Source organism: Ciconia boyciana, chromosome 2 (genome assembly GCF_034638445.1).
Source record: "Ciconia boyciana chromosome 2, ASM3463844v1, whole genome shotgun sequence".
Classification (NCBI taxonomy): domain Eukaryota; kingdom Metazoa; phylum Chordata; class Aves; order Ciconiiformes; family Ciconiidae; genus Ciconia; species Ciconia boyciana.
The window spans coordinates 124,506,076-124,533,339 of record NC_132935.1 but is presented as its reverse complement, the minus strand read 5'-3'; the positions used below and the strand labels follow the sequence as shown (position 1 = coordinate 124,533,339).

Here is a 27,264-nt window from a genome sequence, read left to right as displayed (position 1 = left end):
ATGAAAAGCTTTCACTTCTGAAAATGGAAAAAGCACTGTAAGCCACTAGTGGCATGGATTTAAATGACTTTTCCATCCTGGGTCAAAATTTGATTGTATGCTTCAGACCAACAGATGCTTCACAAGCCAGCTAGCTCCCAGGTGACTTCAAATCTGGGTACTTCCTTTTCAAATGTTACGGTTTGGCCACAGCAATGAGTGAGTGGATTGGAAATGCTGCCTACAGCAAGCTCTCCATCATCCTGCCCTCCTCTCTGTTAGCAGCAGGTCTTCTGAAGTCCCTCTTGGCAAACATCAGTGCTCCCTTGTCCAGCATGGGAAGCGGCACGGAAGATAAATGAAGAGTCAAAGGCAAAGCCTGGAAATTCTCAGGCACTGCACAGAGCAGCTTAATTTTATGTTTCCCTGTCACACAGGACAGGCTGACCAGGAACCTTTTGACACAAGTAGTCAAACCCCAGGAACATGCCATAGCTTAAGGTAACAAAGTCCTTCAGGTTTCAACATCTAAGAGAACACTTTTCCCAGAATACATCAAAGCAGTCTATAGAGGCTGTTTGGTTTTTTCCTGAATGGAGGAGGATGAACCTCAAATTAATTGTTTGTATTTGGAATGACCTTTATACACAATCAAGAAATTAAAACCAAGTAAAAAATTTTGTGCCAAATACTGAAAGGAGATTTGTAAGTGAAACAAATTTCAAACAAAAATAAATTTATTTAAAATCTTACACAGTAGAATTCCTTCATTGCACAAATCAAAGTATTAATCATGTTGATGTCGGTTTGATAATACATTACTTAATAAAAAACCTCTGTAATGTTCAGGTGGGGAACCCCAAAAAGTAAGCTACATTAGAACTAGATACCATATAGCTTATGCAGCCACATGAGAAATGTTTTCTGCTGCTTTGTTATTACACAGGTAGTTGGTTCTATCAGCTAAAGCCTAGTGACTTGGATTTGTTTTATGCATATTGGGTTTTGTTCTATTACTTTCCAAGACATCGTACTCCCCTGAGTCAGCTGTGTTCATTGGTCAGAATAAATTCCAGCATCTGACACCATTTCCATTAATCACAGACAAGCCAGCATACGTGAGCAAGATAATAGAAAGATAAAAACAATATCTGGTGAATGGGAAACATTATTTATGTATGCTGTTCACTAATACAGTAGAAGGTATCTGGAAGGCATTTTTTCAACTTTGACAGACAAACTGAAAGAGAAGAAGATGGGTGTCATATGAAGTACTTGCTCCACAGGGGAGAAAGTGTCTGGAACCACACAGGTCATGTAGCACCTTGGTAACACTTTTACAGCCCATCATTACCACGGCTATGCTACAGTCACAGCTTCCTCATGTATTTGCAAGCAATTTTAAGATAATTTGCTACTAAAAAGCTGCGAAATTAATTTTTATCACACCGATCTTAAGCTGGACCTGTGAAGTTGACTACTTCACCCACCCACCTGTAAATAACATATTTAGTATTGTCTTCCCACCCATTACAAGTTAGGTATCATGGAACTAAAACACAAAGCATTTTTCTTCAATGTATTCAGCAAAGGCACTTCACTTAAGCCAGATACGAAGCAGAGCAGTTTTAAAAAAAAAAAGGTATAAATTGTATTTGTCTAAAACCAGTTCTTGGCCTTAAGAGAAAAAAAAAAGTACTTAGACACCCATAACCTATAAAGCAAGTAGTTGCAATTCAAATAACTCTAGTTCTTAGTGGCATACTTAAGATAACACAAAAATACTTCTTACGTATATCAACAATGCTACAACACCTAGTCCAATTAAATTAAGGCTTTGTTTCTTTAATAAAAGAAAAGTTAGTAGCCTTCACCACCACAGAAATACAAAGTCAAGGTTCTGGTGCTGTGCAAAGGAGGCACAATAAGGATAACTGCACTGTGAACAGGATGACTCTGTGGCAGGCACCACTGTGCGCAGAATTAAGTCGGTTTCCTACAGCATGAACTGAGGGAAACAAGCTGAACATCCAGGATTCACAGTGTTCAGCAGCATTACTTATGATCCTTTATAATTCACAATAAGGCCCCAAATGGTGCAATCTAAACAGGATAACCTAATATAAATCAAGATTTTCACCAAAAAAAAAAATCTCACCTACCTTGGTTAAAAATTACATAAAAATGCATTTCTAAACCAGAGGAATCAGAAAGTTAACTGAAAGGAGTAAGAGAGAGATTATCTAATTCTTCATTTTATGTCTTAATCTGAAAAAAACACTGTCAGAAAATAAGCTCCGAGCTGGTACAAGTTTTAACACAGGATACCAAGTTTTTTCTTGATAATGTACAAATAGCAAACAAATAGAGAACTGGATTACTTTGTTTTATTCCAAGAACTCACTTTTCAGTGTAATCTTTTGCAAATGTATGCCATTTGCAGTACCAGACTATCTAGGTCCCATGCTAGATTTCTTTATATTTACATTATACCTGCACAGCCTTAACTTCAGGGAACTTGCTCCTGATTTACAGCAGAGGAAGACTAGGCTTTCTGTTTCAGAACTAGAATTAAAAATAAAGAAAGAACATTTCAGGCAATCTGTTTTCCCTCTTTAAAAGTTCAAGCGTTAAGGTGCCTATTCAGAACCATTCTAAAAAAGCCTCAGTTCATTCTAAAAAGTGTTTAGCTCTTGTGCAGACAGTTTTGATTACACTGATCCAGGTAACCTGCTGGACAGTTTAACAAGGTTGTTTTATTTTTCATTTCCCAAAACACATTCTCATTAGGCTTTGGAGGACTTGGGAATACCCAGGAATTATCTTCCAGAGAGCTCTTTCCATAAGAATGGTGTTCCTGAAACGTTTTCCCATCAACTGGAATGGGTCTCTCATCTGTCCATGCTTGTAGAGTCACCCTTTCAGATGGGATTTTTACATCTCTCGGCAGAGGGGGAGACACAGCATTGCAGGGCACTTTATCATTTTGTGAGAGTTTTTTATAGACTACCCCAGATGTCAAATTCAGCTTTGAAATGTCCAAGTCAACACATTGTACTGGTGCAGCAGAGGCAGCTGAAGAAAGAAGATAAAAAAGATTTTAAAATTACACTATCCAATGCGTTTTTCATATACTCCAAATGTACTACAGTACAGCAGGTATGTTAAACCCAGTGTTTTCAAGCTACAAATTTTCAGACCGTATTTTACTTCAGTAACTACTTAAAAGTTATGAACTGAACATACTAACCTCCTCAGTCTGATTTTGCAAGATGAACCAGAGATCCTGAAATCGCAATGTCTAAAATATACCCGACACCAAGGAAACCTCCCAGTTCCCACTTCAACACAAATAAACAAACTGATGGTCTTTTCAACAAGACTGAAATGAATGCTGAAACAGGATTTTCATGCACTTGGAGAAGTCGACCAGATTCAGAACACTGCTTACACATAGCACTCCTCTCCCTACTCTGCTGATTCTTGTAACAAGTTGTGTTCTCAGGCTGCCAAGAACCTGAATTCTCACTGTCCATGAAGCAGTAAGAGGGAAACACATGGTATTCACGGGTTCTGTGTGCTCCACTGTTGCCTGATTTTTGAAAGCAAAGCGACAGACTGCAATGTTCAGCCATCTGAAATTCCAAGGGAGTTTTAAACTGTGCTAGGAAGGGGAGGATTTTGAAACAGAACAGCATCTACCTGAAATGAAAGAGCTGCACCTTCAATGCACATCTGAACAGATGGCCAAATACAACTGGGTCATTTATTGTAGTGATAATTTACATAAACATGTAATGGGAGTAGATTAATGATTCCTGTAGTTAAAGAAACTCACATCTTACAGGTCGTTTTCTGGAACAGCTATGAATCTTGAGTATGAACTGTGATTTGTAACTTCAGTGCTTAAGGGACAGAAAGAGGAGCCAGTATCTTGGTCAAAGAAGACAACTTCCGTTTGTCACTATAAATTAAAAGGCAGTACCCAATTTGCAAATGTCAGCCAAAAGCACTTTCCCATAGCACAGGCATCATATCTGTAAGACATGCTAAGGAACTGCTGGATCTTTGTGCTGACAGGTGTAAAAAGCAACTTGAGGTCTACAGACCTTTAGAAGTTAAAGAAAAATGGAATCCACTGAAAATGGATTGAAAATGTGAAAGAGACCCCAAAAGTGGACACACGTTTTTTGAAAATGCCTCCATACATAAATGACAGCTAAGTAGAATCCGCGTGTTAACGGATACTGTTACATCATACACACAGCAATGTTGTGTGTTATCAGTAATCAGTTAACTGATGCATCATGCACACAGCAATGAACACATTGTGTTCTGCAGACTTAACGCACCTCTTAGAGCAGCAACTAGTTTGTATATGGTAAAACAGCTAGTATGACAGGTATAGGAAGTGGAAGTTTTAAGTCAATTCTACCCGTATTTTGCATAAGCCAAGATTTTTCTATAAATATAAGCACAGATATATCTGCATTGTGTTCATAAGAGTGGCTGACAAGCAAGGTAAACAAAAACACCCCACCAGTTTTCATTTCTGCTGAACCTGTTCACTTGTACATACTTCTGAAAAATTACTGAAAAAAGCCTACAGAGCAAAAGGCAAAAATCCATTGTTTCCCAGTCAATCAATAATGTCTTTTATAGCTGTGGATGCACAACTGCATTAGCAACCTCAGAAAATCAGACTGTTCACCAGGTAGGAGAAGAGAAAAATCAGTACTTGTGTAGTGTCAAGACAGGTAAATCCAAATTAAATATAAGGACAGAAAGATACTCCATGATCACATCAAACCTCAATAGACTTAAGGATTAAAAAACTCATTCACTTCCCAGTTTCTCTGCTGAAGTTTGACAAATGTGTCTTAGAATTGTAGGAATACAGACTCACCTGGTAACAATACGACCAAGTCTAGAAAATGTGTGGATAATTTATCAGCCAAGTACCAGAGAGTGACCATTAATCACTGCTGGCCACAGACAAAGGCAGTGATTGACCTGGAGGTGAATCCTATCGTTATCTCACCGAGCCAATCAAAGCCGTTTAGAAACAAAACGTCTTGATCTTGTAATGGACAGGGACATCAGAGACTGTCACCAATACACTGTAACCAAGTTCACCATCTTTCACCAGCATCTTCTGTATTGTGAACACAGTAAATACCACAACTGAAGTGAGCAGAAAACAAAGGAAATAAACACTGCGATGAACAGTCATACTGATAGTCTGGCCCCACCAGAGGAAGAACGCTTTCTCGTAAAGCATTTGGCTTGAGAAACGTACGTATGAAATAGAAGAACCACCTGAGGAACTGCTTGCAGAAATTATATGTGCTTTATGTGGAAATTATTTTCCCCTTAATTGTTTGCAACGTAGCAGCAGAAATAAGGCAGTTTTGCAGCCTCAGTATTTGACATTCAGAAAATGTCATCTTGCATAGCATTTTGCTAAAAAAGACAACTTTTCTGAATGCCAACATAAAGAAATATGCAACCATAAGGGAATTTCAGAAAGTCTGACTTTAAAATGTTGCCGAATTAATACTTTATATATTCTATACTGGGAAAATAAGACTGCGTTTGCAAAAAGACTTTTTTCCCCCTAATATGAAGCAGTTGTGGTAAAAGGTCAAATACAAGTAAACTTAACACCTCAGCCTTGTGCACATAAGCAACACTTGACTGAGAAAAAAGCCACAAGGGGAACAGAATACAGTACTGAAGAAAAAAAAAAAACACATCAGCAACACCTTATGTGTGAAGTTGACCAGTATGAGACAGAAGCAAAAGAAGAAAATGGGTAGGCTGGAACCATAATATAGTCTAGCTTATCAACTTCAATTGATGAGATTCTGATAAGATATGATAGCTAGTTTCTTTTTAAAATGGTACAGCTTGAATCAACGGTCTGTGTTTGTAAGGTCTGCTACTGCAAACACTGACTTGCCTTTCTTGGTCGCTGTTGGGTTTGCTTTCAGTTTTCGTAGAACCTCAGCTTGCATGTTGGTCACTAGATGCAAATTAGACATTTCTTTCTTCAGTTCCCAATATGCTTGTTGTGCACTTTTAAAACAAAAATTTTTAAAAAGTTAAATAATTGCCACCTCTAAAGCACCCTCATGCCTATCAACATGCTTATCAAGCATTAACTGTTAATAAATCGGTTTTGCCTGACATACACTGCAAATTTTACTAGAGTACCATAATTAAAAAATGAATTGAGCAGTACTGATAATTATCTTAAACTGATGGACCTTTGTATACTTTGACTCTTGCATATCACAATATACAATGTATTATATATTAACATACTAGATGATACTAATAATTTCAAGTTCCCCAAATGGAAAGAAATATGAAGCATATTCTCCAATTTCATTATTTGAAACTAACTATCTTACCATAAAATTAGTAATCTCAAAGGAAGATGTTTTAAAAAAAATATTAAATGGACACTAGACTGCAAACAAGGTAGAGTATTAACTTAGAATGGCTTCTGATAAGTGACCACATACACCATCTTACGTTATGATCCCAGTAATGTTAATTAATCATAGCTTTAAATAGTCCATCAAAATCAGTATTTGGGTCTTTACACCATTCATTTTGCTACAATGAATTCAGACCAGATACCCAAGATCCAAACTGAGCACCCCCACACAGACCAAACTAAATTATAAAACATACTGTTTCATATTCAAGTAATCTAATTTATGTTACAACACTGCCTTATCAGCCAGTGTAAAAAATAGCAGCCCAATTTGTTCTCTGATAAGACAGCATAATATGGGAAACATATTTAGCAACAGCACCACTGTTCCAACATTGAAGTTTCAGGTTATTAGCTGGTAAGAAAATCAAGAACAACAAAATCAGAAAAGTCAGCATCACCATATGTTTCTTGGTAAAATTCTGAGCAAAGGCTCCCTGAACACCACATTTATGTTGATTAATAATTAACTTAGTGTTCAAAGACATAAGGATGCAGTTACTTCAACTTAAACATGAAATCAATGATTTAATGTTTTTTTAATGCTTAACATTCTACCAAAACACATTCATTGAGGACAAGTATCATGGATGAGAGTTTTCAGAATATTTCTTTCTTCCTCACTATATTCACCTCAAAGATATTTATTTGAAAACAGTTCAGTACCTCAAACTATTGTTGAGATGACTAAGAACCATTAAGCTATATAACAACTGTATTTTCAAACATGTCTATCCCTCTGAAACAGCAATTTAGGATCACTCCTGCTGAAATTTATCAGACATGAATGTGTTCAAAAGCACTATGAGAAACAGCTATTACTCTGTTCTGCAAGTTAATGCTAAAAGAGTCGCCTTAAAACAAAGAAGTTAAACCTTCTTCTTGGTTTAACTTCTCCAGAAATATTTCTCTAGAATACAAAAATTCAGATTCAAAAACTCCGTAAAAGAACAGAGGAAGATGACCGTTTAACAGGTAATGTATTAGGTATCAGCAATTCTGATAGATAAAAAGTTAAAATTTTCAGAACTGATATTTCAAGAAGTTCAGCTAAACCTGTGGCCTTTTTACTGCAGAATCCATTTGGCTCTCTGAACTTTTAAGACATGACAATTCTAAAACTAAGTTGATGTGGCAACCACACTTCATTTATTCATGTGTTTTGGTCTCAAAAATAAGATCAAGCAAACTTTAGTTATATCAAAACAGAACTGTCCAATACTTAATATAAAAGTGGTAAATATAAGAACAGCTCAGTGTCTGCCACCAACCAGAAGGAAAGTCCTTAGATAAATTTTGTAACATGCATTTAAAAGCATCTTGCAAAGGGATGCAGGTACCAGAATTCCACTTAAATCACACATAACTTATTGTAATTGTTTTTGTGGATACTGACCTAGAATCCCATTGCAAAGCCTCATTTCCAAGGAATTTGCAATTGAAAACCAAGGATTCCAGGTGTTTGGAAGTTTATCCTATACTGCCTTCTAACATGTAATATATACCTTGAATATAATAAGCCTATCGAAATCTACAGCAAAGTAGATTTGCAAACCAAGAATTTAAAATCAGATTTGCAGGCTGCTGACAAACGTGAATTACTGACTTTCCAAAGAGTTAACTAACTGCAAATGCCTCCATCTCCCATAAGCAGCAGGATTGCTTGCTACAACAAATGTTTTGCATAGGAGGTTTTTCAAATGTTTTTCCACAGATTTTTGGATGGGCTTACATATTCAGTACATATTACACATTCATTATTTATATCACATTACAATAAACACTATACTGTACATATGCTAATTCACATGGTTGCCACCTGAACGTCACTTTGTGGAATAAATCTGCTCTGGAAGATCAAAGAGATACCTGCTATACCTTGAGCTAACACCTTTTTTCAGGCGTGTAAGACTGACTATGAAGCTCCAGCAGAAACCACAAGAAAAAGTGTTAGCTATCTAGCTATCCAGTCAAGGTGAAAGGTGAAAGTGTAATTTGCGTACAATATCATCATTACACCAGAGAACATATGAAAAGAAATATCTGTACTGTTCTCTTTCAGTGACTAATTTCCTTTCCCATCTCTTCAATAGCCAAGTAAGCAACAAGGTATTACACTAAACAATCTGTCATTATGAAGGACCACTCTTCCCTCTTGTGGAAAATCGTGTAAGTACACGAACAGGCATAACTGGGTATAGGAGATGCAGTTAGTATTTCTTTTCTGCAAGACAGAACATTTGGGAACCTTCATGCATTCATGAATTCTTCTCTTGCATAAAGAATTAAAGGATATATATACACTTTCTAATATGGCACACATACTCAAGACAGGATAATGTAAGAGTTTATATCATAAGCACACTTATTTGAATGGCTGCAAAATGAACACAAATGCTTTCCAATATTTTAGCATTTTTCTGAAAAACTGCTATTTCTTTTTTAATAGGTCACACAATGGCTCCTCAATATTAAAAAAATCCTTTAAAATGTCTTCTAGTAGAAATATTATTGCACTGCACTAAGTAAGACTATGTTCCAACACTAAGCAAGAGATTTGAAGCCATCACCTATGCAAACACAGACACCTCCCCATATGCAGAATTAAGATATTCTATAGCTGGGACGAGACTTGGAAATGTATCTACCACCTCCTCAAGTCAACCAATTATTAAAAAGCTGATTTTTAAATCCTAGATAGTTTAACTTTCATTTTCTGTCCAACAATCTGAAGATGTAAATGTTTTATCATCATCATCATCATGGACTACCAACATAACAAAGAAAAAAAAAAATCACAATGATCTTGCTAAATCAGTATACCTAGACTTTAAATTGGATTATGTAATTTGAAATAACACATTTGAACAGGCTGCAAGAATATTTACTTGTTCAAATAACTGACCCTCAGTAAACTAAAAATAAAACACAAAAGCCACTTGATTTTCATACCTCTGGATGTCTTGCCTTTGAAGGAGGTCTCCATTTAACAGATTTTTGTCTTGAGCCTGGTCCTGCATAACAGAGTGAGGGGAAGACAGAGCAGGAATTAACATGTCATTTCAGATCTTCTACCTGAAAATACTGCAGTGAAACTACAACTTTGCTAATAATGAAATTCAGAAGTAAAGTAGTCTTCATTTCTGTTGGCTGCAGTGGCTTTCAAAATGGACATAAAGACTTCTACTAAGAATTTCCACTTAAAAATGCTTAAACTACCTACCTATACGAAAGCATTGCTCAGCCACCACCCATACTCTCTCTTTTTTTTAAACAGCTGAGCTCTCAGAATTTGTGATTCTTTGAAAAGCAAAAACTGAGCCAGGCTTTTGACTTCCATTAAAAAAAAAAGTAATCATTCTTCTCTTGTTCTTTCCCTGCGCCACTATATAAAGACCTTTAAATTAAAGCAAACTGTTTCAGTATAGATTTACTTCCACAAGTTTGTTTTATGATAGAACATAATTTATCCCTTGAGTCTGAAAGGCTGCTTTAAAATTTCAAAATTAAAATACAAGCAGCCTCACTGAAGTTAACAGGACTGTTTACCACATCAAACACTGGGCTCGCTTTGTTTGTCATGTTTCTATGAGACCCTCACCTGTGATGAGTTCCCATTCGTATCCCTGCTCTTTATGTTCCCTTCCTACTACCATTCCCTCTAGCCAAAGCTGTTATGGATTTGATACCTGTTACTGTGGCTTCATGACAGCCTATATACATTTCAAGCAACTTGTCAGTATAATGTACACACTGCATCAACTACAATGCAAACCCCAAATATCTAAAAATAGAAAAAAATAGAAAGTGTACTTGCCTAAGGTAGAAAACATCTGAAAATGCTAACTAATGTAATTAAAACCAGTAATAATGAAAATACCAGCTGGGTTTGAAACAATGATGACTTGTCATTGCCCATTGATCACATTTCCATGTATTTCACTTGACAATTTTTCCCCCTCCTGCAGACTTTCCCACCACCACCCATCAGAATTTCAATTTCATAGTTAAAAAAAAGTTGCGCTGTATTACCCCACATTTCAAAATTTGTACCTTTTTATTTCCTATATTAAGCAGTTACCAGGATCAAGAAGAAATGGAATTTAAAAAAGAAAAAAAGCTGTTCCTTATATTTGTTCTTTCCAACAAAAGCTGCTGGCATAAGCATTAGACAGTGTCATGTCTAGTATTCCTTACAACTGCTATTTTAGTCTGTTCTTTCTAGCAACATTCACTCTCACAATACAGTTGGCAATCTTCAAATAATTTATGTAGCTGTTACTCTATTCTATAGAGCTACCTGAAGACACCAGAACCGCATAGGAGTTACAAGAATTTACAAGTTATTGAAAACACCCAGAATAATTCCAGATACAAGTGAAAACAACAACCAACAGTAATGGAAGTTAACGAAACACCTCACATGCCTTCCAGGTGACGTGCTTTATCCCCACCTAGTGGAAAAAACACAGACTACACCTGAGACAAGACAACTGATGCACATAAGCCTGTCAGTGTAAGCTAGGAGTGTGTCATGACAGCAGCATATCTGTAGTGACACATTCAGTGCTGACAACCCAACACCCCAACTATATATGCTTTGAGGGCAGCAGGGGGAAAGACTTCACTTCAGGGCAGCTCTAGTCTGGTCCCTGAATGCCCAGGAGAGGTTGAGGTCCTAGTTTCATCTAAAGGAATCCAGTTCCCATACTCCTGACTGCTCTGTAATGCAAGGCACAGTAGGCAGTGGTGACTAGGAGATTTGCTTCAAAAGTACCTTTCTGTAGTAATGTAAATGTACCCATAAGAAAAAGAGCCAAAGAAACATTTCCAAATTAAACCAAATCCCGTTTGAAGGCAGGATGATGGCCATGCAAGGATTCCATCTGCGAGTCTTACATACCCTGAATATTGGCTCACTCAAATATTATGTGACTCAAGATTACATAATCATAATTATTAATGACCATAAGGAACCTAAAATAGTCTCTCTTCAAACAATCACATTTAAATCTTTTAAATGTATTGTGTAACTTCAATGTGACTGCAGAGTTCTAGAGACTGCCAGTGTACCTTTTATCATGTAAAGCAGTAAGCATGCACTAGACATAATCTTTTTTAAACTTAACACATTTTATTACTGTTAAGGTATCTTAATTTCCTTTTTGAGATCCTAAGCACATTTATGTTACACAACGAGTCCCTCACAACAGACACTTGCCCCAGAAATGGCAGGGAAGGGCACTAAAAGAGGTATAGCAAGATTCTGGAAACCTTGTTACAAAAATGCACCTTCCTGACAAGCTTCATGCAACTACCCTGCTATGCTAGAGCTCCTTAAACAAAGTTCACAATATCTTTTTACATGAGCATTCTATTGTTTTAAAAGAAAAACAAACACACAAAAAACCCCAAACAAACGGGGTCTTGCCCAAACTTTCTAAGAAGTCCAGCCCAAGACAAATACCAGCATAGAACACTTCGATCTGACTGGCTACTTGTAAAAAATTGTAAAGCTTTATTTTCTGTTGTTATATGGGCAATGGCTGGGAAATCTCACCTATGTAAGTGTAGTATTTCCAAGAAACAAGCCAGTCTATGAGAATACTTCAGGTTAATTTTACTGGGATGTTCATCTTTCACTCAATTATATACTTTATATACCTTTGTTTACCCTTTATTTTGTTTGAACAAGGGATTCAAAATAATGCTATAACACAGACAAATCTATTGATACAAAAATTCCTTAAAAATAAAGGTACCTTCTGCTTGGATTTTTGCAACTCCTTTCTGAGACTGTTGCACTCTTGCTTGAGCTTTTCTAGATCCTGTTCCAGACTATGCACTTTCAGGTCACTGCTCAGTTTCTCTATTTCCCAGCTAGACTGAGTACAATTCAGATTTTTCATCACTGTGAGAAGACAAGCAAGACAACCAGATTTCAGTCTCAGCTCAAGAAATGTAACTCAATATGTAAGGTTTCACTTTAACCAGCCCATGCCCTACAAAAAATTATCCTGTACATTCTGAAGAAACTGCAGTCTATGACAAGAGAGAAATAGTAACACTGGTAAAGTTGTTGGCAGAGAAGTAGTCTATTTTCTGAGTTTAAAGAACAGAGCCCTATTTTCCAAGAATGCACTGGAGATTTTACATAAACAAAAGAGGAAGTAACAGCATAAAAAGGCACTGAAGTACAAAAATCCATTAACGGCAAACGCGTGATATATACGCCAACTTGCATACTTCTTACGTGCTTTGAAAACACGAGCCTTTTCCTCCCTCAGATTTGTATCATTACATAATTTACCCTAAATTTTTCCCAAGTTTAATATCAAGAAATTCCAAACAGAACTACAAAAGATACAATCAAAACAAAAGGGTGAAGTGTTAAAGTTATGTAAGTCTTCTTATTAGACAGAGCAAATTCACGTGGTGTCTATTAAGAAGAAACCTAAGATGCTCCTAGCATCAAATCAGTAATAGGAGGCCTACACTGATTTTTCTTAAACAACACACTCAGAGCCCACAGAGTAAAATTGATTACTAAATAAGGCTTGAAATCACCACATTTTCAGAGCTCTCTTTATAAACTCTGCACTTCTTACCTCCTTAAACCACGATGTCCTCAACAATGATACTACTACATGCGGTTTGTTCTTATAGGTTTAAAGACTTGTGCAACTGAAGCAGTGCATTACATGCTTGAGGTCCTCTTGGAAAGTAATCCAATTCAAGCACAGCAATATCTACAAGCACCCTTCAAATGACTGCATTTGTACAGAATCTGAAGTCCAGTCCGTATCTCTACATAGATAGCTTTTTCTTCTTCTCTTTTCTTGTAAGAGTACACTAATAAAGATTTTTTTCTTCCTCCATAGTGGTTTATTCTATGTACCTATCATCTACACAGCACTCTTTACAATGGCAGTAACAGAAGCTGGATCTGGGCTTTTAGAATTGCCAGGGTACACTGTTTGTTTCTCTTTCCACCAGGCTCTCTACAACCAGCATCTTTCTACCTTTCCTCACCCCCCAGCCCTTTAGATAGCTGTTGTCGACTGCAGCTATTGCTATACAACATCCTCTTCTATCTGTCATGTCCCAACAGTGAAACAAAGCAATATACCAGATCATCTGCAGGTACCAGAGAAAGTGGTATCAACTGGATAGTGTTTGATACTCGAACAAGTATGCCCCTGCCCTACTCTGAGGAAAAGGTGGTGGGGTCCAGAGATGTACATGACTAGCCTATTAAATTGTCAGGTTGTGCACACTTCTCAAATTATTAAGTAACCTACACTGGAAGAACATGACAGCCTCAGATCTTTACCATGGAGCTCCTCATCTATGATAATAAAACATGCCTGTCACCATTTACAAGAATGAACACGTATACAAGCTCAAGGTATCTCACTGCAGTATACTCCTCTCTTACCTAGCCACTGTATAGGGCTAAACCTCTTCATGCCTGAGACCATAATATAACCACTAAGACTAGTCAACATACATTAAGATGAAGTAACCAAATGCATACCTTGTTGAGTTTCCACTTCAGTTCTTAGTTGTAACAGCTCTACTTCTTTAGACTGCAACTGTTCATTCAAGGTTTTCAAGGATTCTGCACTTTCTTTCATCTATTTTTGGGGGGCAGGGGGGGAAGCCATTTGTGAAGCCTTTTTCTATAATATCTGACAATTCAACTTTTTTTTAATAAAAAAACAAAACAAGAAAACTGTTGCTTTGATTTTTTTTTTTTAGCATTAGCCTAGCCCAGTAAGAAAACTGAGATACTTAAAGTTGTTATTCCTACATAAATATCATAATGTACTTTAAAAACCTAAAGGAGTGATAAAACAAACACCACAGATCTTCAGCAAATAAAATTCATTCTACAGTAAACATTTACTAGCTATACAGTACTTATATAACATGCATTTAAGTCATTACTTAAAAATGCATACCATTTTATCCAGTTTGCTTTTCATATTATCTCGGTCAATGCAGGCCTCTCGATAGGCTTGGTATGCCTTATTTACTTGTTCACGCCCAACTGAACTGCATTCCTCTTCAAGTCGGGAACCAAGCAGCTAAAAGTTTAACAAACATGAGAAATAAGTTTCATATGTTATATTGAGAACTGCAAAATTTAAAAAAATGCAATAGTACAGTCTGCAATATTAAACTAACAGCATTTTTTTTTTTTAGTTTAGAATATAAATTAATCAAATACTTGATACAGACCAAAATTTTTTTACAAAAGTGCAACAAAGGCTGTCTACAAATTCCACAATCTCTAAGCCTACTTAATGCTTGCTTGTTTACTGGTATGAGTATTTAAAAACCATCCACGAGTCATGATTACTCACACTGACAACCCCTTAAATCATAGTTTTTCCAGACTCTGAAGATGTATAAACTGCTTTTTGGAAAAAGAGTTTTAAGCATATGAAGACACAACATATAGAAAGTTAAGAGGAAAATTAACATCATTTTTTAAATGACTCATTTAAACAAAGATTTATTTTCAGTGTATTTGTGAGAAAAGCCAAAGCAGAATTGTTTTACAAATAACTATTAACTTCCAGGTCACCACTATCTCATTGCCTGCTAAGGCAGGAGACAAGCAAGAGGGAATAAACACTACCAACTAGATTGTCAGAAAGAGGGGAGCAGAGTTAAAGTATATTCAGTATTTTTAATAATACAGCAAGAAGAGAAGTCTTACATCAAATTACATCTGTCCACACAGAAAGTTCTTGTTTTGACCAAGTATTGCATTATCCTTTTCATTCTGTTTATCCTGCACACTTGCTTTAAATTGTTGAGGCATTTAAACTCATTCAATGTACCTAATGTAGGTATCTGTGACAGGTTTATCTGTATTTTCTTAAAAATTAAGAGACACACAAAAAAAAGAGGTGACAGAATATCTACCTTAAATACCTCCTCTTTCAGGTGTTCGCTCAAAAGAAAGTTCAGGAAAGCAACCCATAAAAATAGGAAGCTTCTGCCCCTTGCTTTTTGTGTTGACCCTCAAAGTAAGCGTACTACTCATTTTAAGTTTTGTCCCTTACATTCCACACCCACCCCCCACCCCCAATAAAGCCATTCAGAAAGAATGTAACCCTTACCAAGCTTTCTGGAAGCTTCCATACACTTTGAAATTTAAAACTCAAAAGGGGTAACACCCCAATGTATTTTTTTATCACACAGGTATACTAGCCATTAACAAAGATTCAAAGTCAGTTCTGTTACTTAACAGTCTAGGCCTTCCTAGCGGCCCTCTCTCATTGCAACTTTTTAATGGTATTCACATCCTAAACCAGAAGTTTTCTCTACAGAAAACAAAGCATCATCTTGAAGACAATTAAGCTGAACCAGGTCAACCCGAAAGACACAAAACTAAAAGGGACTGTCAAGGTCATCAAGTCCTGTTCATTGTGATTTTGAGTAAGCACATAAAAGATGTCACATGCAGCTTGGTTCAGAGAATATTCAGTCTACAGCTCTATTCCTATCCCCACCCCCCACCCCAGGACCTTATATAAAGAAAGTGCTCAGAAAGTTTTGCCTTTTGACAGAAAGCCAATCCTCTCAAACTAGTCACCAAGAATTCCTGAATAACTGTTTCAAAATTTTACCCAGTGTGACTCAACCTCTTCATTCCAATGCCATGAAATAATACATACTTTGTAAGCTTTTAAGAGTCAGTACTGCATGCTTAGGACTAAGTTCTAATAAATGTCTCAGCTCTTAGATCTGTCTATCTTATATTAATAAAAAAGCAATCTATCAAAGTCAAGACCTTCTACAGTACAAAGACACCACTGAACGATGATATACATTTAGCAATAGCATTCTTTACTTGGGGAGAAAAGCCTGCATCATGGTCAATTTTTAGCCTTAATGAACTTCACCGGACTAAGGCCTTGAGAAACTCCATATAAAACAAGTTCCTAGAGTCCTTTATGTTTTAGAATTACTGCATCAAAAAATAGCCAGCCAACACCTCTATGTTAAGCATTGCAACTTTGTATTTCATGTTTGAGACTGCTATTAGCTAGACCTAGCCAGATACACTTAACCACCAATTTTTCCTTATCATTTCGGTATACTGAACCCAAGAGATTCTTTTGATAGACAATTTGACAGACATTGATTCTGACAGTTTATAGACTTGGCACCTCACTATTCAACAATACTAAGCCACATGTGCCCAAATTAAAAAACACCATAAAGAGGCAGATGAAATAAACTAATGATCCAATGCAACTCCACGTCTTTCTGAATCAAAGCTAGTGTCTTTGCAGGGCACTACTGCATTGCATCACATAGATGCCCAGTAAGAATCAAAAATCCCAGTATGACATAACTAGACTACCAGAGGAACGAACTGTGTTTCACTTAAACAAATAAAACAATTTACCTAAACTTTTTAACTTGGAAATTATTTTAAGTACATATTTTAAATACTTAACCATCTGCTCTGCCATCCAGCCAAGAGCAAAAAAGTAGCTTCTACCAGAAGCTGGTAAATCGACTTTTTTCTTACCTTTTCTTCTAGAATTCTCACTCTTTTTTTTAAGAAGGAGTTCTCTTTCTCTGTCTCCTTTAGTCGTTTCTTGATATCTTCATATGCAGTGACAAGTGCGAAGTGTGAGGCAACAGACTCATCTCCACTGTAAGATGAAACAGGAATCTCCCCGTCTCTCTTATGAGCGTTGTCTGCTTTTTCATGGTTCAAAATACAGATGTCATCCTCTACTAACTCCTCCATGACAGCTGTTAAAAAGACAGATATGAGTGCAAAATTTTCACAAAGACAAATTCATCAAGAGTCTCAAGTCTGAAAACCTTCCAAAATACTACTGCAGGGTGTTTCTGTCTAAGTATGACAAGACTGAATAATCAAGAAATATCTTAATCTTGCAGAAAAATCTTGAAACCCATTTTAATTGAAAATATGCTGGTTAGGAAAGAGGCATCTTTCACTGTCACTTGATAAAAATATTTTGAGTACATATCAGATTTATGAACGCCCAAATTCATTTTTATTAAGGCTTAACACCAGCCTAGAATTCAGCTGGTACCAAATATTTGAACTCCAAAGGAACATCGTACTAGAGTTTTTGCAAGTCAGCACTGAGCAGTAAAAGAGATCAGAGTTGCAAGAAATTGACTAACTGCTGTGGTTCCTGAGCACAAGTGCCAACATTTCCTTAATTCTTGAATGCAAATATTTATACTTTTCCCAAACTTTAAAATGGAATCTTAAGGTACACTTGCACTAGTCCTTAAACTGGCTGCATGAGTAGCTATTCTTTACTTGGTCACAATAGAAAACATCCTGCTGAAAAACCATTACAGTAATTCTTGAGTGCAAATAAGGTGACAATGAAAACATACTCAGTAACATGATCTGCCTCAACATGCATGGAGAAAACTGACAATAATCTGACCGTAAGAAAAGTATCACCCTAAAATACTAGGCAAATCCACCTGCATGACAAAGGCAAAGTAACCATTAGATGGAGGTTTTGTTACAACACACATCATTTAGGCACAGCAAAACATTCAGTAAGAAAATAGCGCCTTTAAAAAACTCCACATACTTTCTTAAACTCCAGGTCTTAAGGGAAAAGCCCCAACAGCATTTTCCTTAATGATACTAGATATCAGGAACAAGTTCAGGGGTTTGATTTAAAAACAACCAACCAACCAAACCCCTACTGTGTATTTGCTATTTAAATTCAAACTAGACTTTCCTTTGTTTAGCAGAGGTAAAGGGATCAACTGCGCTGGAGCTTATCTATGTGGTCAAATTTCTCTCACTGTGCTAGCAATGGAAAAGCTACATGGACTGCAGCATTATGAAGAGCTGTAGTACAGCTATAGCTGAACAACTGCTGTTATCACATTTGTCTCAATTTGCTCCAAGCCAGTTAGACAACATGATAAAAAAAACTGTGACAGCTCGTTTATACTAAATAGACAGCAATGGAGTTGCAACAGTGAAAGAGGACAAGAAAACTACAAACCAAAACTGAAGTCCCTTTAATGGTTATCTTCAGGAGGCAAACAGATGCCTTGCATACTGTTTGATGTATTCTAACGAAACAGGTAGCCTAAGCTTCCCTTGCCTGTTGCTCTGCTTCATACTTAAGTAGAAAGAGCCTTGCAAAAAAGGCTTGCTTCCTTTTCATTGCAAGAATAATATCACTCCATGCACAAGGTGACCTTGACTAAAAGCACTACATCATTCAAGCTGCATTAACTGACTGAAGGAATTGCTCATTTTGCCTTCTAAGATGAGCATAACACTAGCTTTTCCTCCCCCGTTTTACCAAGGGCCCTGCAAGTCTTCTCACCCATCTCATCAAATTCCAAGAGCTTGCCTTCAAGGCAACACATCTCCTTTTCTCTAAACACTAGACTCAAACATCATTAAAGAAGTGTCACAGCTTATCATCACCTCTTGAAGAAAGCAGCAGATTGTGTGACCTTGTACATCAAATACATCTTTATCCCCACACCTTCCTATAGCTCCTAAACTTGAGCATCATACATTCCATATTTCTTGCACACATCAGTTCCACCAGGAGATGGCAATAAGGGAAAACAGGAGACAACATCAGAAGACAAAACCATATTTATTCTGTACTTTGCCAACTAAAACTTACTGCCTTTATGGGCCGCCAAAAGAGCAAGACCTTCCAAATAAGACTCAGCATACACAAATACTATTTTATAAATTCAGGTACACACTTAACCCACACCTGCTAAGAGGGCTAGTTACACTAACATTTTTTTACTTGAAAGATCTCATTTAGTTTACAGGATTATTCAGCTCTGGTTTTCTGATGCTGCTCTCTAAGCCAGCACTGGATGCTATTTAGAAGACAAGCATATAATTCCGCATAATTCAAAGGGGCTTGTAATACACGTTTTTCTACATTTCTACACATAATTGTTCAGGAAGATCTGATATACACATTTTTGACTAATCTTATTGCAACTAAGTGACAACAAACTGCCTACAAAAGAACAGTCTACTTCTCCTGAGAGACAGGTACCCAAATAAGACACCTTCCTCTCGGCTCATCCCTTTAAAGAAAAGATCTGATGATGTAACACTTTGGAGGGGAAAGCGGCAACACACCTTACACAGGCTTAAATGAAGTAAGTGGGATATTCAGAAGGAACTGTGCAATTTTTTTTTTTTATTTTTTTTTTTTTTTACACTTTTTGCTTCAATTATTAAAAATAAATAAAATTATCATGAAGCATGCTTCTCTGTACTGGAAGCTCAACAGCCTGTCAAGAATGGAAAATCACCACAATATTCACATTGTATATACTTTATTTTTATCTTTCATTATCTCTATTAACATAAAGAATTAATAATATCCACACACCATATCACACTGCTACGACCACAAAAATGTGCAGTTGTTTCAGCTTTACAAAAAACATGATTCAAATCACCATTGTGATCACGCCCAACACCACGGAAACAAAACTGAGACTTCAGACAGACATCTCTTTCAAATAAATGGACAGATTTACATAAATTTAAATTTAAATACCACTGAACACCAATTTGCCCAGCATGTTAGAGCATCACATGAAGGAAATATAATAATATTTGCCTTACTCTAAGTTTAGCATAAGATCCCTTCAAAAAGCTGCAGCGTACACACTCAAAAACCAAAAAGCTGTTGGTATTTTGAGATGTCCTCCTACTCCTTTTAAAGGATATTTCTGCTTTTGGAAAGGAGCACTACTCTTGAAACTGAAAGCACCTTTTCTTCACAGAATAAACAAGCCACTATGATTTCTCAGAGATTTCATGATGCTATTGTCAGTCAATCTGAAAGGAAAACTCTTTACATATTTTATTCTAAATAGCTCCTCATTTTCTCCCATAATAGTTATTCTACAAAACCACACAGTTGAACTTTTGACAAACTGCAAAAATTGTAAAAAATTTATAGAAGAGGAAAAAAGTGAAGAAAAAAATACATTTATCAAATCTCAGGTATGAGTTGATACAAAATAATTTTAACAGTTAACTATTAGTAAACATCAGTCTGTTGCCCATGCTTACTGAATATTCCTTTTATTGCATATTTCAAAAAGTTTCAAATCTCACAGTCTACAGAACTATATGATAGAAATTTCCTAAGGAAAAAAAAAAGTGCTATGACCTCTGTATTGGATAGGTGCATGATGACTCAAAAGTAAGTTATATAATATACGCACCACTAACCTCAGTATGCATTAGATGAGCATGAGGAAAAAGTCACATTAGAAAAATTAGAGCGGCATTGCTAAATATATCTAAACAAATTGACACAACCTAAAAAAGAAAAGAAAACAAAGAACCCTGAACAGTTTCTCTCTACAATGTAGAGATACTTTCTGAAGTATTTCCAAAGGAAAAAAAATGCAAAGTTACTTCTCCAGCACCTGCTAAGCCCGTATTAAAAGGCCAATAAAAGATATAAGCTCATACAAGAATAAAACCTGGCCGTTAAACAGTGTAAGATCAGCAGCTCTATAAAGGTCACGGTGAAACGCACAGTTCACCCAGCTCTTTGTTGTGCTGTCAGGAAAAGCAAAAAAAAAAAAGAAAGCATGCTCACAAATACTACTTTATCCATAAGAAGCTCTTTCATGATATTAAAGCGACTGACAGAAACCCTTAGAAGACAAAACCTTAGAAAATGGGGCTATATCTGTAAGAAATCCCCGACTACAGCAGTAGCCTTTAATTTTACTCTTTAAGGACAGGAATCAAAATTTAGTTTCTCCAGTATTATATTACATCATTTAAAAAATATGAACTGTCAGCAACAATCAAAGAAGTGCTTTCTGACACAATACATGCATTAAATTATTCCACAAGTTATGACTCCTCAAATCTGGCAGTCCCAGAAGGGCTTGCAGGACAGCAGTAATTACTGAGTCCAACCACAGACCTCTGCCCACGATTTATTCTGTTTGGCTTCTCCAATTCAAAGCTACACTTGTATGCACTGCTGCAAATGCCCCAGAGCTGTCACACTGAAGCACGTGAGTTTTGATCTCTCTGAAGTTGCAATTCATGAGATTAACTGGTTACTCTAGTACAGATGAAGTGAAAGATTTCCCACTAAAATATTTAAAGTAATATACAGACAAGTTAATGTCTATGAATACACTTGATGTCCATCTCAGCCTACTTAAAGTAAACTTTACAATGTCACTTATCACACAACCCATCCCAAGAAAGGTCTCCCTAATACTTTCGCCTCTAACAAAGAAACATGTTACATTTGTATTTTTTTTAGAATGATCTGCACATGAAACAGCCTATTTAAAAGGACTTTAATCTTTACTTCCAAAAATAAATACATTAAATGAAGTATTACTGTCTGTATTAAATAACTAATGTTTTTTTAAGAAAAAAAAAACAAAACACAACAGAAACCCAAAGCAAAACAACAACCCAAATACACTGCTGATGGGACGCAGTATTAAGTTCTAGCAGGAGTAATTATGACCAGTTTATAAGCATATGAGTTTGAAGAGATGGCACCACTTAAGTTTTCTTTCACATACTGTAGAAAAGAATGGTTTCCAGAAACCACTTCTGTTGTTCATTGATGCTTAATGTAGGTTATAGAACAGCTTTGATTTAATATATTGAGAGTAAGAATGTTTTCCCTTTCTTACAAATGCTTGGCAGAAATATAGCTTTTCTCTACATAGAGCTTTACAAATATTAGTCATTAACACCATGAGAGGTAGTTAAATCTAAAACACATTTTACATGAGGAACACAGGATGCAGAGGCTCTAATAGCAAACAGACCACCACACAAACAGATTTCTGTAGTTTGAAATGCTAATCTTATTCTCGGATCAGGAGGAGAGATAGTAAAAGCAGGATTACATTACATTTTTCCCAGTATCGAGCAGATTCCCATTTTGCCCCATCTTTTGATTTGAAAGAGAATAGAATGGTTTTCAAAATATTTCCAAATGCCAAATGCAAATAATTTCAAGATGCTATGTTCCTGATTTTTTTCAAGGCTACTGAGAGTCTGAACCATTTTACTTTGTTTACCTTCCAGACTTGAGGGGTTTGACTTCATAACGGCAGTATGAACAGTCTCCAGCTGTTATAATAATCAGAGTATAATTTTTGTACTGGTTTACCTTGCCTTGCATAGAAGGGTGTATAGATGCATGTAGACATAAAAATAACACATTACATTCAAGAAATGCCTTTGATCCACAGGAACCCTGAATAAGTGTGTTGCAGCCCTCACCTTTATTTTAGAAAAGTTGTACTGCTTTTTTTTTTCCTTTTTTAAAAGACCCTCCAGCACAGCAACAAAAAAAATACAGAATTCCTGCAGTCAGCATCAAAAACTCCACACAGTATATGGAGTATATGACACATGGTGCTAAAACAAGCAAGACTTCCAGTCTCTTTAAGCCTCTATCATTTTCTGTCTCTCCCTCAGAAATCTTAGGTTCTCTTTGATTCCAGTCGTGAACAGTCTGTTCTACAGAGAGAGACAACGCTTTTTACAGATAATTGCTCCATTTTTAGAGCAAAAAATCTGCATACATGCATCTCAGTAGCTGCTAGCTTTGGCCACTGCTTATCCTTCCATGTGGACAAAGTCCACAGCCCCAAAGCACTCCCTAAGAGTCCATGCATACAAGGGCACAGCTGTGCAGCCTCAGCATACTTGGTGCTCTTTCAGAACACATCAGCACATCAGCTAAATCAGACCTCCAAATCGCTTTCATTTTGCTGCCTCCAGGAAATGGAAACTTACTGTCTCTAAGCTCACAAACCAGATCACTGTAGTTCATCTATTGTGAACATCTGGGTAAGCTAGAGGAGCTAAGCAAAATCTCCTTAGGTACAACAGGCAATTTTTTTCCAATCTCAAGCTTTTTACAGTAAATAATCTACTCTCACAAGAACCAGAAAAGTAATAAAAGCCCATTTTATGACAACGGTACTTGATAAATTTTACTTTCTCTGAACAGTTTCATACTCCAGTATCTTCATTGCCAATCTGCAAACCCTATGCATCCCCAACATAATATATTCAATTTGCCTTTCTGTGGATGCTGTCACAAAAAACACTTTCCCTGACAACCATCAGAAAAGGAGAGGGGGAAAAAAAAAATGTTGGAGTCAACTAAATATTGTCCTCTCAGCATTATATAATCCTGTCTATTAAACTATTAAATTTAATCTTGAAGCTAATTAGAAGCAATACTGCCAAAGAAACACAAGGAGGAACAAGATGGCTTCTGGCTGTTAAACCTTTCTAGCACCAAATATAAGAATATTCAAAGGTTACTGAAAAACCCATATGTTCTCATGCTAACACTGAATATTATTTCAATAGACACTTTTTTGGTGTTCATTCCTTCCCATTTCAAAATGTTTATAAAGAACAACTATTTACAAAAGCTAAGAGGGTTTGTTTTGGGGTTTTTTAAATCTTCTTTTGTAAAATGAACAGTAGGCCCTACCTCCCAGTCTAAGTTTCCTCCCACTCAATTCAACTGTCAGATTAACTCATGTTCAATAGGTTCACAAGTTCAGTGATAAGGTATTATGAAAGCTTTGTATAAGTACATTAACTTTTAATTCAAGTGGAAACACACCTCACCTGTTACAGCTATTAAAAGGCAAGTTAAACCGAGTCACACTGATGGCCCTTGGTTGTTCTGCAATTCGCTAACATAGCGTGTGGAGGTTTTCAAGCCACAACTGGACAGAGTGCTAGATAATCTCATCTAGGTTCCCTTTTCCACAAAAGGCTGGACCAGATGATCTTTTCAGGTCCTTTCCAACCTGGGCTGTCCTGTGATTCTGTATTCAGGTTTACATCTCATTACTTCAGTCAAACCGGGTCATTTGAACACAAGTTCCTGTTAGGAGCTTGCAAGTGGATGACTTTGAATGTTCAAGTAACTTATGCTTCACTTCCCTTCTCAAACTTCGTTTCTTCTCCCCAAATGTAAAATTTTAGTGGCATCTACCATTTTATACACTAAGAACCCCACATAAAAATATTATACAATCATGAAAATAATAGTTATTTAATGCAATTATAGTATAAACATAACAAAAACGTAAGACTGATTGCAAAGTTGATTGTGCATAAACCACATACGTATGGAGTTTCTAAAGTCCCCCTCAGCAGAACCCACCATTGACTTCTACGAAGCTAGTTACTAGCCTGACTCTTTTATTAATCCTATCATTGCCATTTTAACGAACCAGATCTCGTTGTCACTGTAACACTTTTATTGAATATGGACTCTCTATCTAGACTTCCTCTGTTGAGGAAATACCTGTGAAAGAATGAAAACATATATCAAAAGGTAAATCCACACTGCATTTTATCCCATCTACTTCTACTTTTTCACTTATTTTCTTCAAAATCTATTCTAAAAGAATCAGATATCAATAGCATGTGCAGTTACAGGTCCGCACTTTTGCCAGGGTAGTTTTTACTTCCCTAAGTAGACAGCCCTCATTTCACGTTTTCCAGTCATAATGTACAATCTCCAATTCAGTGCTTCCATTGGTATCATACGTACAAATGTTACTAGATTTGCAACTTCGTGTACAGTTTTTTCAACATTGTGAGATTAATTTATTCTATTTCTCCACCCTGAGTACCTGAATACAGTTTGTTCATGTGTTTGACCTGGTAATTTCACACTTTCTCCACCTTTTAACTATCACATAGAAAACAGACATACTGAAAACCAAATCAGAATATTTGCTGAAATTTAGGCAATCTTAAAATTATCGCTAATTTATTACCCACTTTTGCTGCACAAAGATGTCACTTCATCCCCTTTGCTCTTTTAAAGAGCTTTTCACTATTTAATTTTCATTGTAAAGCATAACCAGCTTGTATCCTGGCAATGGACACTTTATCCTTTTCTGAACTGCAAACTGTAGCATACAAGGACTGGAGGGGAAAAAAAAAAAAAGTAGTTTTAGAAAAAAAGGGGGAGGGGAGGCAGTGGCTAAAACCTTCATATAATCTGATCTAGAGTTCACTCAACCAGTGTTTTCTGCCTTCTGACTTCACTCAGAGTTGTTGGCTCAAAAATTATGCTTAGAATTTGGGGTAATAGTCTCCTACTTGTTACAGTGCCATCATCTGATCAACACTTAACTTCTATCACAAGTTCTTTTATAAAATACCAATTATTCAAAGAACAAAACGTAGTAGTAATCTTAGATTTGTTTTGGTTTCTATGATAAAAATTCCAGGATACACGTGCTAACAGATAACTGGTATTACTAGCAGCAGTAGCATTTGGTCACACACCAATATCCAGGAAATTAAATGTTTCCCATAGTCCGTAATAACACGCCTCAGAAAACGCTGTCTCAGAAGAGCGTCTGACCTTTGGAGCCCAGAGGAGACTTGACTGTTATGACAATAATCCTCCCCTCACTCTGCTTTTTCCAGAGCTGGCTTCCAATATGCTGATTTTACCGCATACACACAGTGTAAGACAGCAGGGGAATTAAGGGATTCCCTGAGAAACGCAAAAGCTCCTAAAACCACTCACTGGAACAGCTGACAGCCCAATCCACTCTCACTTGTAAGTTGCTGGGTGACAGATTTATTTAAGGAGATCAGAGTAATTTCCCTATCAGGTGAAACACCAGGATTTAAAGCTGTAATTTCTTAAAAGTTGAAAGCATCACTAGCATATAAGACTATCTCAACACTCATCTGTACTCCCTTCTTCCAAACCAACACAGCCTGCAACACCCGTATTCCAGTCTCCTCCAGTAGTTCACCATGTTTCTGTTTTCACATCCTGTGCCAATAATCCTACTTTGTTAATTTCCTTTGCCAGACTCCCCTATACTAACGCACAAATTGCTGCTCTAAGAACTCACCCAGTTTTCCCAGCTTAATTAAGTGCAGCTTTTTGGCTAGTTTTATCGCCGACCTGAGGCTCACTCCCAACGCGTTAGAAGTACCTTTATAAACCATGCTCACCGTCCCTCAACGGGGATGCCCCTCTCGACCCAGTTACACTTCGCCTGTAAAGCAACGGCAGGCAGGGGCATCACACCAGACTCCACCAACCTGCTGCCTCCACGAGAAGGGCTGGATTTTAAGAAGAGAAACTAAAGATCGGCCAGAACCGCCTCCGTCCCCAGGCGGAACCGCTCCTATTCCACCGGGCAACGAGGCACGAAGCCCCTCAGCACCCCCGGGGACCTCTTGCGAGAGGCAGGCTGCGGGGCCGGGGCCGCCCACAGCCGACGTGCCGCCGGCAGCCCCCACCGGCAGCCCCCGCCGGCCCCCTGCGCCCGCCCGGGGCCCGTCCCCCGCGCCAGGACCAACCTCTCCGGGCCTTGCACGGGCCAGGCGGGTCAGTACCGGGCGGTCACCTCGGCGGTGAGGCAGCGCCGGCCGTCGCGGCCTCCACCCCGCCGGCCCGGCCGCGGTGTCAGCCTCCGCCACCGCGGGAAATTCCCGGGGCACCAGTCCCGCCCCCCGCCTCTCGAGGAAGTCAACAAACGCCTCACGTAACGCGGACCTCCGTCCTTCTCCCCTCCAACGGGCGCTCGCCGCTCCCGGAAGGAGAGAGGCGGCTCCGCCTCCTGGCCGGGGAGGGCGGGTGGACGGACTACAAATCCCGGCATGCAAGCGGGCGGGCTCTGACGGGAAGCCCGGCTCCTCCGCCAGGGCGCAGGCCGAGGCCTGGCTCCGC

At 37.5% G+C, this 27,264-nt stretch overlaps 1 protein-coding gene across 3 annotated transcripts; it reads right to left on the bottom strand.

The window, feature by feature from the left end:
• Nucleotides 1-693: 693 nt before the first annotated feature.
• AZI2 (5-azacytidine induced 2) lies at nucleotides 694-27,118 on the bottom strand. 3 transcript variants are annotated; one of them, XM_072853937.1, is made up of 9 exons: nucleotides 26,895-27,084; nucleotides 26,544-26,654; nucleotides 17,040-17,269; nucleotides 14,449-14,574; nucleotides 14,022-14,121; nucleotides 12,247-12,395; nucleotides 9,437-9,498; nucleotides 5,942-6,057; nucleotides 694-3,054 (listed from the first exon to the last, which is right to left on the bottom strand). In XM_072853937.1, the coding sequence occupies exons 3-9, from the start codon at nucleotides 17,262-17,264 to the stop codon at nucleotides 2,666-2,668; spliced, it is 1,167 nt and encodes a 388-aa protein (XP_072710038.1). In that variant the 5' UTR covers nucleotides 17,265-17,269; nucleotides 26,544-26,654; nucleotides 26,895-27,084; the 3' UTR covers nucleotides 694-2,665. The 3 variants fall into 3 exon arrangements, with proteins under 3 accessions (XP_072710038.1, XP_072710039.1, XP_072710037.1); XM_072853938.1 differs by lacking the exons at nucleotides 26,544-26,654; nucleotides 26,895-27,084 and adding an exon at nucleotides 27,091-27,118; XM_072853936.1 differs by lacking the exon at nucleotides 26,544-26,654 and having other exon boundaries at nucleotides 695-3,054.
• Between the last annotated feature and the right edge of the window lie 146 nt (nucleotides 27,119-27,264).